The following is a 13,151-nucleotide window of genomic DNA, read 5'->3' as shown; positions in this document are numbered from 1 at the left end:
TCCTCACAAAGTCATTCCATCGAAAGATTAACACTAACAAGCCAAGGATGAAAACAGAAGGTGGAAGTACTCTTTCCACAAAAGCCTTCAGGTCATTTGTCGGGCGACCGATAGATGGCAGTAATATCAACATACTTTTACAGATTGATTAAAGGTATGTTAACTATAATCGTTAAGCATTCAGATAATAACCCTATTAAAACTAAGATTCCAAATTACATTACTCGTAGGAAAAAGTATTTTTGAAAGGCGTGATGCTCGCATTGAAGCACAGCACAAATGTTCGTATTATGCAATGAAAGAAAGAAAGGGTGAATAACCATTCAGAGTGATACAAAACCGGAACTATTTAAGGTCTGTCGAATCAAATCGATAATAACGGAGACAAATGGATAAAAAAGATTGCTTGAGGAAGATAGTTTGTTTACTTAAAGAGACTCTGCTCTGCTATTTGTCTTCTATTTGTGTTGCATGATGTACTGGTAAGTACTTAAGTTAAGTATACCTTAGTTTTACCAGACCACTAAGCTGATTAACAGCTCTCCTAGAGAGGGCTGGCCCGAAGGATTAGACTTATTTTACGTGGCTAAGAACCAATTGGTTACCTAGCAACGGGACCTACAGCTATCCGAACCACATTATAGCGAGAAATCAATTTCTATCACCAGAAATAAATTCCTCTAATTCTTCATTAGCTGGCCGGAGACTCGAACTCGGGCCTAGCGAGTGCTAGCCCACAACTCTACCGACTCGTCCAACGAAGAACTACTGGGAAGTACTACCAGGGTAACTGCTCCCCATTTATATTGTCGATAGCAGTAGATTTTACTTTGATGAAAAAAACCGTTATCCTGTAAATAATCTATTTTCCTATTTCCAGTTTGCTTCAGCTGCAATTTTTGCTTTTAATTCAAAATACAAAAATATCTTTATGCAGAATCCTATGCATTGCAGCTCAACGTTCTTACCTAGCCCAGACCCGAAGCATTTACAAACAAGTAAAAAACGCGCCGTAGTTTCTTCGGCGCAATCGAGTTTTCTGTACAGCCGCTACAGCGTATAATCAAGGCCACCGTAAATTATCTGTCTTCGGTGGTCTCTGTATAATGCTGTATGAGCCGCGGCCCATGAAACTTTAACTACCGGCCGGTGTGGTGGCCTATCCTATATCGTTGCCAGAGGCACGATTATGGCTAACTTTAACCTTAAATAAAATAAAAAGTACTGAGGCTAGAGGGCTTCAATTTGGTATGTTTGATGATTGGATGGTGGATAATCAGCATACCAATTTGCAGCCCTCTAGCCTCAGTAGTATTCCAGATCTGAGGGCAAACAGAATAAAGTGCGGACGGACACACAAAGCCGGCACAATAGTTTTCTTTCACAAAAAACTAAAAAAGGGAGAAGTTAAAGAGGAGGGCTTGACCCAGAAGAAAGTGATACAGATTTGCCTCTTGATAATGGATGGCGTTGAGCCTGGAAAACGGAGACAGGGAGAGCTCCAAAGTTTGCCAATAAAGGGAAAGTAATGGTTGTTTTTTAAGCTAATTTTCTAATCACTTTATTTTCTGTAGGAATGTTTCCCAAGTAGACTGTGATTCAGAGTTGCAGGGGCATTTAGTACATTTTAGTATAATATAATTTTTCTGGCTATTAACCTCACACGGAGCCACAAAACATCGAGATGAGGTCACTTATACAGACTTTGGTGAATGGCCCTGTCGCCTAAATATCCTTTTTTTTTTATTTCGGCTGCGACTTCATTGCAGAGCCTATCATAAATATCCACCAAAATGGAATTGCATATTCAATAATAATAATAATAATAATAGTAATAACAGTAATAATAATAATAATAATAATTATTATTATTATTATTATTATTATTATTATTATTATTATTATTATTTATTAATAATAATAATAATAATAATAATAATAATAATAATAATAATAATAATAATAATAATAATAATTAATTCTGGACTGTACGCACAGTGCGTGAGTACAAACACTTACTTGTGAACAATGAGAGTGTAGAAATTAATAATAATAATAATAATAATAATAATAATAATAATAATAATAATAATAATAATAATAAGGCAAATAGGTCCTTGATCAAGTCTATCATGTTAGCCTTTTTAAATTTTTGTCTCGTCATCATTTGCATTCTTGATAGGTCATACTCTGTACTCTCACTGTACACACTAAGTGTTTGTGTTCACGTAAGTGTACATATACTCCAAAAAAATTATTTTGCTTTAAAAAAGATTCACTCTTATCACTACAAATGTTGGGAGTCACGAGGCGCCTTATGGTTCCATGTGCTGAGATCTAACGATTTTGTGGTTTCTCATTTCCTTATAAGGATCCTCGGTGTTTGTGTATCTGTGGAGAGAGAGAGAGAGAGAGAGAGAGAGAGAGAGAGAGAGAGAGAGAGTCTTTCATTTCTGAAGGTAAGTACTTTTTTCTGTATCTATTCTAAGGTGCCTTGCAAGAATCTGTGAGCATATTTCCGGCTAACCAATTCATTGTACTTGAGACGTCATTATCATATAAATGGTTGTCGGCCATTTAGCTTAATTTTGATCAAGTTCTTAGTCACTGCTTGCAAATATTACATCACACAAATGTCTACGTCATCCATTTCTTTAACTATTGTCTCTTTAGTTTCCTTTCTCAAAGTCCTCAACTACTTTCCTTTTCTTCCGCTCTCCCCCCTCTGCTTCCTCTCCCTCATCTTCCTCTTCCTCCTCCTCCTCCTCCTCCTCCTCCTCCTCCTCTTCCTCTCTATAGCTTCCTTCCTCTCTCACAAACCCTCAGCTACTTTCCCTTTCTGTCGGCCTCCGACTCCGCTTCCTTGTCCTCCTCTTCCTCCTCCTCTTCCTCCACCTCCTAATCAGCTCCTCCTCTCTATAGCTTCCTCTCTCACAAGTCCTCAAATACTTTCCCTTTCTTTCGGCCTCCTCCTCTGCTTCTTAATCTCTTCCTCCTCCTCCTCCTCCTTCTGTTGCTGTTCTTCCTCCTCTTCCTCCTCCTCCTCCTCTTCCCCTCTATGGCTTCCTTCCTCACAAGTTCTTAACTAATTTCCTTTTCTTTCTTCCTCCTCCCCTGCTTCTTCGCCTCTTCCTCCTCCTTTTCCCCCCTCCTGCTCCTCCTCCCCTCCTCCTTCTCCTCCTCATCCTTTCTATAGCCTTCTCTCTCACAAGTCCTCAAATACTTTCCCTTTCTTTCGGCCTCCTCCTCCTCTTCCTGTGCTTCCTCGTCTACTTCTCCTCCTCTTCTTCTTCCTCCTCCTCCTCCTCCTCCTCCTTCTACTTGTGTTCTTCCTCCACACACTCGAGGCAAGAGTCTCTGGGCATCGTTCCCTCCCACCGTCATCACATCGAGTTCGCCCCATGCGTCCAGCCGCTCCCCGCTGACCGGGCCCTACGGTCAGTCTGTGCCCTTAGTGGGTCCTGCCCTATGCCTACCCAGCCAGTGCGTTCGTGCATACTTTACGCACATACCTGCCTGAACTCACGCTTGCCCTGCGTATACCTCCTACATTCCTTCGAGGTCCTTCGTTCGCTCGCAGTCTGCGAATAGATCGAATGTCAGTCGTCATATTTCACAAAGGTCGCTGACGTAGGGCAGACAGTCGTCGTGTATGGTGTCTCGAGGTATACGACATGCAGAATAATGTTGTACATTTTTTGTATTACAACTGTGGATGGTAGGGTACACACTGGACTGGAAATAAAAGGATATTGCTGCTGATTTCTTGTTGCTCCCAGGTGGCTTGGTCGGAGATATGTCTGGGGATAAAATGTTACTTTAATAAAATTAAGGAGCAAACACGCCCTCATGCACACACACACAAACATATATATATATATATATATATATATATATATATATATATATATATATATGTATATATATATATATATATATATATGTGTGTGTGTGTGTGTGTGTGTATGTGTATATAAATAATCAAACATAAAATAAAAGTATATTGTGATGAGGTGCAATGTGACATACCAGTCCGATTCTTTGAATATTTTTGATTGAATGAATATTAATAAAGCGATATAGGAGGAGAGTAGAGAGAGAGAGAGAGAGAGAGAGAGAGAGAGAGAGAGAGAGAGAGAGAGAGAACAAACTAAGAACAAAGTCATTGTGCACAATAAATTATGAAATAATATTTCATAAGCTTCTAAGTCGGCAGAACAACAGAATAGATATTCATAAAAATGTAGTAGTAGCAGTAGTAGCAGCAGTAGTAGTAGTAGGATAGCTAGTAAACAAGTACAAAATGGGCAGTTTTTTCGGCGCAATCGAGTTTTCTGTACAGCCGCAACAGCGTATAATCAAGGCTACCGAAAATAGATCTATCTCTCGGTGGTCTCGGTATAATGCTGTATGAGCCGCGGCCCATGAAACTTTAACCACGGCCCGGTGGTGGCCTATCTTATATAGTTGCCAGAAGCACGCTTATGGCTAACTTTAACCTTAAATAAAATAAAAACTACTGAGGCTAGAGGGTTGCAATTTGGTATGTTTGATGATTGGAGGGTGGATGATCAACATACCAATTTGCAGCCCTCTAGCCTCAGTAGTTTTTAAGATCTGAGGACGGACAGAATAAAGTGCATACAGAATAAAGTGCAGACGGACAGACAAAGCCGGCACAATAGTTTTATTTTACAGGTAACTAAAATGAGATTGTTGAATGTAATAGCAATAAGGCAAAACTGGCATTACAACGATGATGATAATTAGAATAATGTCAGTATTAACTATAGATAAGACATTGCACTAGTCAAAAGAATACCTGGCAGCGAATGTTGAAACCAGGTAAATAAAGGTTATTATGTTTCATACTCATACTAATTTCCATAATGTCCATATTCCACTGGTATTAACTGACAATGAAAACATAAATTATAATCCAAGACGGGATCAAAGAATAATAAGAATAAAAAGAATGAGACGGACAAGAACAGAGATCTGCCCTGTTTTTAGCAAAATCACATTTACATTTGCAATAATAATAATAATAATAATAATAATAATAATAATAATAATAATAATAATAATAATAATAATAATTTTGGTCTTCATTAATACAAGTACTAAATGACATAAAATGAGAATTCAGAAGCAAGACAATTGAAAACTCTGCGGAGAATCCTACCGAGATTTCTGCAGACTTTTCTCTTATTTTTAAAACTGTAATACAGCATTTCATTTCATAGCTGCAACATAACATTAACAAGAGCGACCAGAGGCAACATTCCAAAACTGAATGAGTCGGATAATCACGACAAAAGAGAAAATACAAAACCGCGATATTATCACCAGCGTCTACGTACTCCATTTCAAATTCCGCTGCAGCCAGACGACAATACTAGACAACAATGTTGCAAATACTAGAGAATAATGTTGCAGCCCCTAATCTCGAAGGAATCTTAATTAATAAATACCTGGATTCACCCAAATGGCACCGACCGAATTCCTGAACAGCCGTAGTTGGATTTGGCAGCAACCGCAGGACCATAACTTTGAGATCACCGTAGAAAAATGGCCCGCTTTTCGGCTGTTTCCAGTGATGGAGTCTACAACATATCTGTTATTAATATTTATTGTATCTATTAGAATTATTTTTTTAAACCTACTAATGTATTTTGACAAGTGTCTGTTCGACCTGCATTCCGTCTTTGTAGATGGCCAAAAGCTAAAATGAAGTGAAGTATATTATTATTATTATTATTATTATTATTATTATCAGCTATTTTATGTTTCAGGATAACTTGGTATTTAAACATCTAAGGAAAAAATGCAAATTAGCTGGTATAGATCGTCCTTTCCATAAAACGGTTGAATGAAAATTACCCTTCATACAACAGCATTAATAATAATAATAATAATAATAATAATAGTAATAATAATAATAATAATAATAATAATAATAATACAATACGCAAAATTCAGTGATATCTAGTAAATACTGAGGGCTGCAATTAACCTTTATAATTATTCTAGAGTAGCGTCGGTACTTCTCATGACAAATAATAATAATAATAATAATAATAATAATAATAATAATAATAAAATAATAATAATAATAATAATAATAATAATAATCAATGCAAGAGACTTTCGTTTATGATGTAAGTATAGTAGTTAAGAGAAGAGGCATGCTCATTGCTAGTAACATTTCATATTCCTGAGTAAAACCTACACTGGTCAATAGGCTTTAGTTCATTTGCATACGTACACATATATGTATATATATACAAATGTATATATACATATATGTATATTTATGTATGCATTCATACATACATACATCTATATATATTTATGTCTATATGTCTATATATATACATATGCATATACGGTATACGTGAGTATACATGTGTATGGTGTACAAGCTTAGATACTAACCCACTGCTTTGATATAATGAAAACTACAAAAGAACTATTACGACCACAAGGATGCTTACTGTAGAATGAATACATACAGTCATCAAAGAGCAACCAAGTTATATGACCAGAATGACAGGCTACCATCTATGTATGTTAATTCTGAGCCTGGTTCTGAATGTCGATTATAACTTGGCCTTCTAGTTTGAATATTTAGTACGTCAACTCTTGTCAATGGAATTATTAATTATTTGTCGGGTCCCTTCCTGCGCATTTTACTTTGTACCATTCAGGAAGTTTTGTCCACTGAATGAATTTCTTATTTAAAACCTTTTGTCCACAGCTCAGTAAAATCGCTGCTGTAGTGATAATTTTTGTTTTATATTGATTTCGTCAGTTACTCTTCAGTCTTCCTTTCTTTTCTCAGACAGTTCATTAATTATGATATGTTTTTAATGTTTCGTCTAATTCATTTAAAAGCACCCATTTCCAATCACTTACATCGCTTTAATAATAATAATAATAATAATAATAATAATAATAATAAAAATAAGATAAGTTACTCATAATAATAATAATAATAATAATAATAATAATATTAATAATAATAATAATAATAATAATAATAATAACACTATCTTATTTACAATATACGAAAAATGTAAGACTTATTTTCAGTTACTCTAATAATAATAATAATAATAATAATAATAATAATAATAATAATAATAATAATAATAATAATAATAACGCTATCGATTTACAATATACAAAATGTAAGACATTTTTAGTCACTCAGTATTTTTTAGGCTTCAATCATAAAGCAACAAAGGTTACCAGATGCTTACGGACACTTGTTACTATAATTTCCTCTTTTGGCACCACTTTATCAAGTGCAGAATAAAGCGAATAGGATTATGAAATAAAGAAAAATTATTTTAAAAAATTAACACTGGTGAGATGACATCTTGAGAAAAGTTGGAAATATAAATTAATATCATAATGAAAACTAACAAACAGACAGTTACTAAATAATTATGTAAACTATTTAGATAATGGAATAAAGCTAGTGTAAACTATTTAGGTACAGCTAGTTACGGAGTATTTATCACTCTAACAGATTACCTTAATAAGTGATATCTAAAGACATTTTTTTCTCGTAATTCATAAATGGCTATTAGTATATTTCAGTTATGAGTTATCATACTTACTTGTTACTTCTACCTACAGAGCTACGCACAAAATCATAGTAAACAGCCACCCCCCCAACCCATACACACACACGCGCGCATGCAAGCAAACACACACACACACACACACACACACACACACACACACACACATATATATATATATATATATATATATATATATATATATATATATATATATATATATATATATGTGTGTATAAATAAATGTATGTATATATATATATATAAGTGTATATAAAAGTGTATATATAAGTGTATGTACGTATGTGTGTATGTCTACACACGTGTGTGTGTGTGTGTGTGTGTGCATTTGTGTGAATGTTACTGGTCCGTGCGGATTGGGGGGAGTGAAAATGAACAAAAGCTACTCAATTTTTTAGGCCTATTCTAAATAACTCGGTTATTACCACTGATCACCTGACACTAAATTAACCCCCAAACTAACTTCTGTAGGCCAGGTGTGAAACAAAGTAAGCACCCCCAACCCCCCTCCCACAACAACCCCTTCCAGCCACAAGGGGGGAAAATGCCCCCTGCCGGGAAGAGGAAGGGGTAACCTGGGGTGACCGGATGGACCCCTAGATCATATCCCCTGTAACTCATCTCAAGGGAAAGTCATCAGAAAAAGTCATCATGAGAAAAGGTCGTCATCGAATGAACTGCTGAAATTCCGCTGGCTGTTGGATGTGGGCGTAAGGAAACTCTTTTTTTTATTAAATTATCAGTTCATATTTGTTCTTCTAATATATATTTTTTAAATGTTTGTACGTAAATTTATGTGTAACTATTATTACTGACATATATATATGTGTGTGTGTGTGTTTATAAATAAATTTCTGACTCACATCAGGATCGAACCCGGTTCTCTTCTTTCAACTGAAAGACCTGGGTTCGATCCTGATGTGTGTCAGAAATTATTTCTGTTCCACACGTAATTGTGTGTTGATATTTCTAAAATATATACACACACACATATATGTGTGTGTGTATACATGTGTGTGTCACAATAAAACTTCATTAAAACCTCCTTAAATTCAACTTGGCCCGGGTAATTGCGATTACGTCAACAGCCAAACCTCGGTTGAATAATCGCATAAGGATTATCCATCTATATGCAATCAAGCCCTTTTCCACGATAGCCAGTCATTTCCTGAAAAGTAGCTAGAATTTGTTCAAGCTGAAATGCTATGCAAATGCACTGACTTCCACTCCCAGCCATCCATATGGTTCTGAGTTATGACGGAACATTATGGGCCATGCCATGTTCCTAGTGCTATTAGGTCTGTATGTAGACCTGTAACTATGAATTAGAAATTCTTTTATACAGTATGTATGTCTACAGTACACTGATCTGTCACCATTACTAGTCGAGCTAATTCCTTCCTTAGTGAGGCATTTGCATTTAAATTAAGTGAGTTTAATTTACTCAGAAATTTTCGAATAAGCAAGTGTCAGTGTCCTACTTTCTCACATCAGTCACAATATTAGTGGTCTACAGTGAATATTGATATCGTTCGTTATCGATATATTACAGTGTGTAATCCCTTATATATATATATATATATATATATATATATATATATATATATATATATATATATATATATATATATATATGTATATATATATATATAATATATATATATATATATATATATATATATATATATAGATAGATAGATAGATAGATAGAGATAGATAGATAGATAGATAGATGTGTGTGTGTCTGTTTGTGTGTGTTTGTGTTTATATTAATATTGTCATTTACTGCAAGAAAAATTATAAAGGATTTCTCTGTATGACTGATGACAAAGATATGTTTCATAAACGCAAAGAAAAGAAGGAATATCCAGTTTCTGGAACTGAATGATACTATAGACTGACAACTCAGCTGAGCCCCGAATTCGCGACTTTAACACATTATCGAAAAGTTACTTGTTTTTACAAAGGGTACGAAGAGTAACTTCAAAAAGAGGTACAGGTTTGTTCAAGGAGTAGTCTCATAAGTCACATCTAGATAACAGGATAGTCATGAATCAGAGCTCTATTTATTGTTATTTTTTTTCTAAAGACCTCAGGCAACATCATATGATTATTTTATTATTTTTTGTCCCTTTAGGCAAATGACCTTCTCTAGGACAGGGACCTGGACACCAGAGTGAGAGTGGTGTCTAGCTCGTGATGAAGGGACAGACTCTTTCATTGACAGACAGACGAGATAGAAACCCAGGAAGTTTGAAGCACAGATGATATTCAACGGGCCGAGGGTGGCAGGGAAGTTACAGTCAAGGTTACAGCCTCATAAGAGACCAGCAGGGAGACAACTGACTGATGTAGTGGCCGCCTCAGGAAAGAAAGGACTCTGACTCAAGTTCAGTGAAGCAATGTCCAAAGAGATACCTGTACAAAAAGATGGTGAAAACACTTGCAGAGAAGGAGAAGAAGAGCCTTAAAAGTAATAGAAGGGTCCTTGGCAGGACTCTGACTCAAGTTCAATGGAGCAATGTCCAAAGAGATACCTGTACAAAAAGATGGTGAAACCACTTTACGGAGGAGGAGAAGAAGAGCCTAAAAAGCAATAGAAGGGTCTTTGACAAGACAACTGAGGGGAATATTCTAAACAAGGAATATTTCAAATATTATAATGCTTAGACACTAGAAACAAATTCATACACATTTTGTTAAGCTAACTATCCTTTTTTCCTTACCAAATTAACTTAGTGATAATCTAGTATGTAATTCATTCTTTTCATTTATGATGTTCTCTTTACTGTCAAGCATCTCAAAATTATACCAAACGAGCCTCGTGTTTAAATTAACTTTTAACTGAACTTTTAGCTATATATGATCGTTGTCAACAGAATAATTGCTTTCTGTAAATTATATTTTTTCATTAGCATACAGTGACAGTTGTAAATACAAAAAAATCAGAAAATGTCTGAAAAAAAGGGTTGTCTGAACTTCTTCTACGGTTCGGTGTTCCTTCATTCAAGAAAGGTCAAATCCCACTTTTTTTCTAACGCCTATTTACTTATTTTTTTAATTTATTTTTTTGTTTTTTGTTTTTTTTGTTTCTCCCTTCGGTCTATGGAGACGCGACTCGACATAAAAAAGATAGGATGATAACACATTTCTAGTCCCTAGAGAAGGGAGGAGTGTTTCCTCGAGAGCTAAGGATTTAAACGGACAAAATTTATTTGTGGAACTTCTAACATTCGAAAATTATTCACAATATACAAACGAAAACGAGAGCGGGGTTTTCTTCAACCACTGTGGTAACGACGGAACAGTCGTTATTTTGCTCCATAAAAAAAAGACTGCTATCATCCTAACAAATGCTACGAGTTTTTTTTATTTCTTTCTTTTTATTGCTGCCGTTCATGTCTTCATTTACGCTGGGTCCAATCAGGCCAGTGATATAGTTGATGACTTTAACAAAAAGTTATTATAATTCACAACGACGTTGAGAATTAAAATGATAAGATTATCAAATATTAATAGTAACAACAAAAACATCAACAACAAAAAGAAGAGTAATAGGAATGATGATGATAATCATATCCCTTAACATTATTATTGTTACCATTACTTCTACATAATTTCTTATCAATCAAACACTGTCCGTCATAAGTCACGATCCAATGGAAGATTCGTACTGGGTGAGATTATAATTGATTTTCATTGGCAAAGATTTTATCAGAAATTACACAAATGTTTGTCATTACAAATGAATTATCATTTGGAATTATCTAAATAAGGAAATTGATAAGGAAGGTACCAGTGGTTCCAAGTGACAAAGGAAAACCTTTCTTAAAAATCAAATTGAAAAACATGTGAAGTTTGAATTGGTTCGTTTATAATGTAGATTTAATCATTTCTTTCTTGCGTTGGTGCGACACTTGTTGAATGATTATATATATATGAATATATTATATATATCTGCATATACACACACATATATATATATATATATATATATATATATATATATATATATATATATATATGTGTGTGTGTGTGTGTGTGTGTGTGTATGTATGTATATATATGTGCTTGTGTGTAGAATCTACTGGTCACTTTTACCAGATCCATATGTAATTGTAATAGGCACAGAAGTTAAGAGGGCATTGTGGCTATTACAATTATATATATATATATATATATATATATATATATATATATATATATATATATATATATATATATATATATATATATATATATATACTTATGTACCTGGACAGGCAAACTTTTGTGTGAATGTATACTTGCCTGTATAAACCCTTGTATATACAATATACACAGCAATACTCAGAATAACGAGCAAATACGCGAACGCCCAAAACACACACATAACCGTAACGTGTGTGAACAGGAGGAAGAGCAAGATGACGAAGCAGTCGTAACGAACCGGAGACAGAGAGAGAGAGAGAGAGAGAGAGAGAGAGAGAGAGAACAGGAAAACCAACCGCCTCCGTCGGTACTTCTGGCGAAGGACAAGGAGGAAACTCTCTCTCTCTCTCTCTCTCTCTCTCTCTCTCTCTCTCTCTCTCTACATCACCTTCCGTGCCTTCGAAATGTGTCATCTCTCTCTCTCTCTCTCTCTCTCTCTCTCTCTCTCTCTCTCTCTCTCTCTCTCTTTGTATATATGTATTTATGTATTTATGACCCGTATTCAGATAATGCTTTTCTTATTTTGACTCCACTCTCTCTCTCTCTCTCTCTCTCTCTCTCTCTCTCTCTCTCCGACGGCGTGTGTGTACCAGTAAATACTTCCTTTTGGCAGCGCCTTCTAAATATTACGGTAACCGGGGGCCCCCAAATTAACAGAGCAGCTTCCCTTCGGGTGTTTTCTAAATTCCTGAAAAATATTGAAAACCCGACTCAGCGGGTTCCTTGATGGAATTACTGGATTCCGATATGGCGATGTTGTGGAGACCCCGAGAGGTCGACTCCCCGCTTCGACCTGGGGCGAGGCCGGGTCTTATGAAACCCGGGGCTCTCGAGGCGATTTTCGCCCTTACGGGCGCCGCTCTCCGACGCAGTTTTAATTCCTTCGTGTTTTCGTTAATCGCTCATTTAAGTTTCCGTTCGTCAAACGACGATTTCCCGTTGGAGTCTGAAGTCTTTTCTCAGTGATAAGAATTTTAAAAATTAGATTTCATTTCGTAAACGACGAAACTTTTCCCGTTTTCCGAAGGATTTTCCGTCCGCGTCCTAAGGACCAGTTCCCCTTCCAAGACGCCGCTCGGCTTCGGCCCTTCTGCGACCTCCCGGAGTTGTATCATAGGGCGGCGGGTAATAGACTGAGCAGCAGACGACCATCTGAGAGCTACGTCAGAAGAGGCACAACCTCCGCATTTCGGAAGTTTATTTTAATTATGGCCCACTTCTCCCGGGCTTATAACTTAACCAGAGGCCAGAATGGGTATCGGTTATGCCTCGCCAAGGAGAGGACTTGGGCAAAACTATATACTTTTTGCCGCGGGAATAAACCAAAATAACTGAGGGCAGTCCAAT

The 13,151-nt window shown here is 35.9% G+C and overlaps 1 protein-coding gene across 1 annotated transcript in view; it reads right to left on the bottom strand.

Annotated features, from left to right (window-relative positions):
* Nucleotides 1-3,081: 3,081 nt before the first annotated feature.
* The window catches only part of LOC136849466 (uncharacterized), a 26,487-nt gene continuing 16,417 nt past the window's right edge, over nucleotides 3,082-13,151 (bottom strand). The window contains exons 5-6 of the mRNA XM_067122815.1: nucleotides 3,513-3,581; nucleotides 3,082-3,432 (exon numbers count right to left, since the gene is read on the bottom strand). Coding sequence (XP_066978916.1) covers nucleotides 3,082-3,432; nucleotides 3,513-3,581 — 420 coding nt within the window. The remainder of the gene's footprint in view (nucleotides 3,433-3,512; nucleotides 3,582-13,151) is intronic.

The sequence above is a fragment of the Macrobrachium rosenbergii genome, chromosome 21 (genome assembly GCF_040412425.1).
Source record: "Macrobrachium rosenbergii isolate ZJJX-2024 chromosome 21, ASM4041242v1, whole genome shotgun sequence".
Classification (NCBI taxonomy): domain Eukaryota; kingdom Metazoa; phylum Arthropoda; class Malacostraca; order Decapoda; family Palaemonidae; genus Macrobrachium; species Macrobrachium rosenbergii.
The sequence above is the reverse complement of the archived record's forward strand: the minus strand, read 5'-3'. Positions and strand labels throughout refer to the sequence as shown.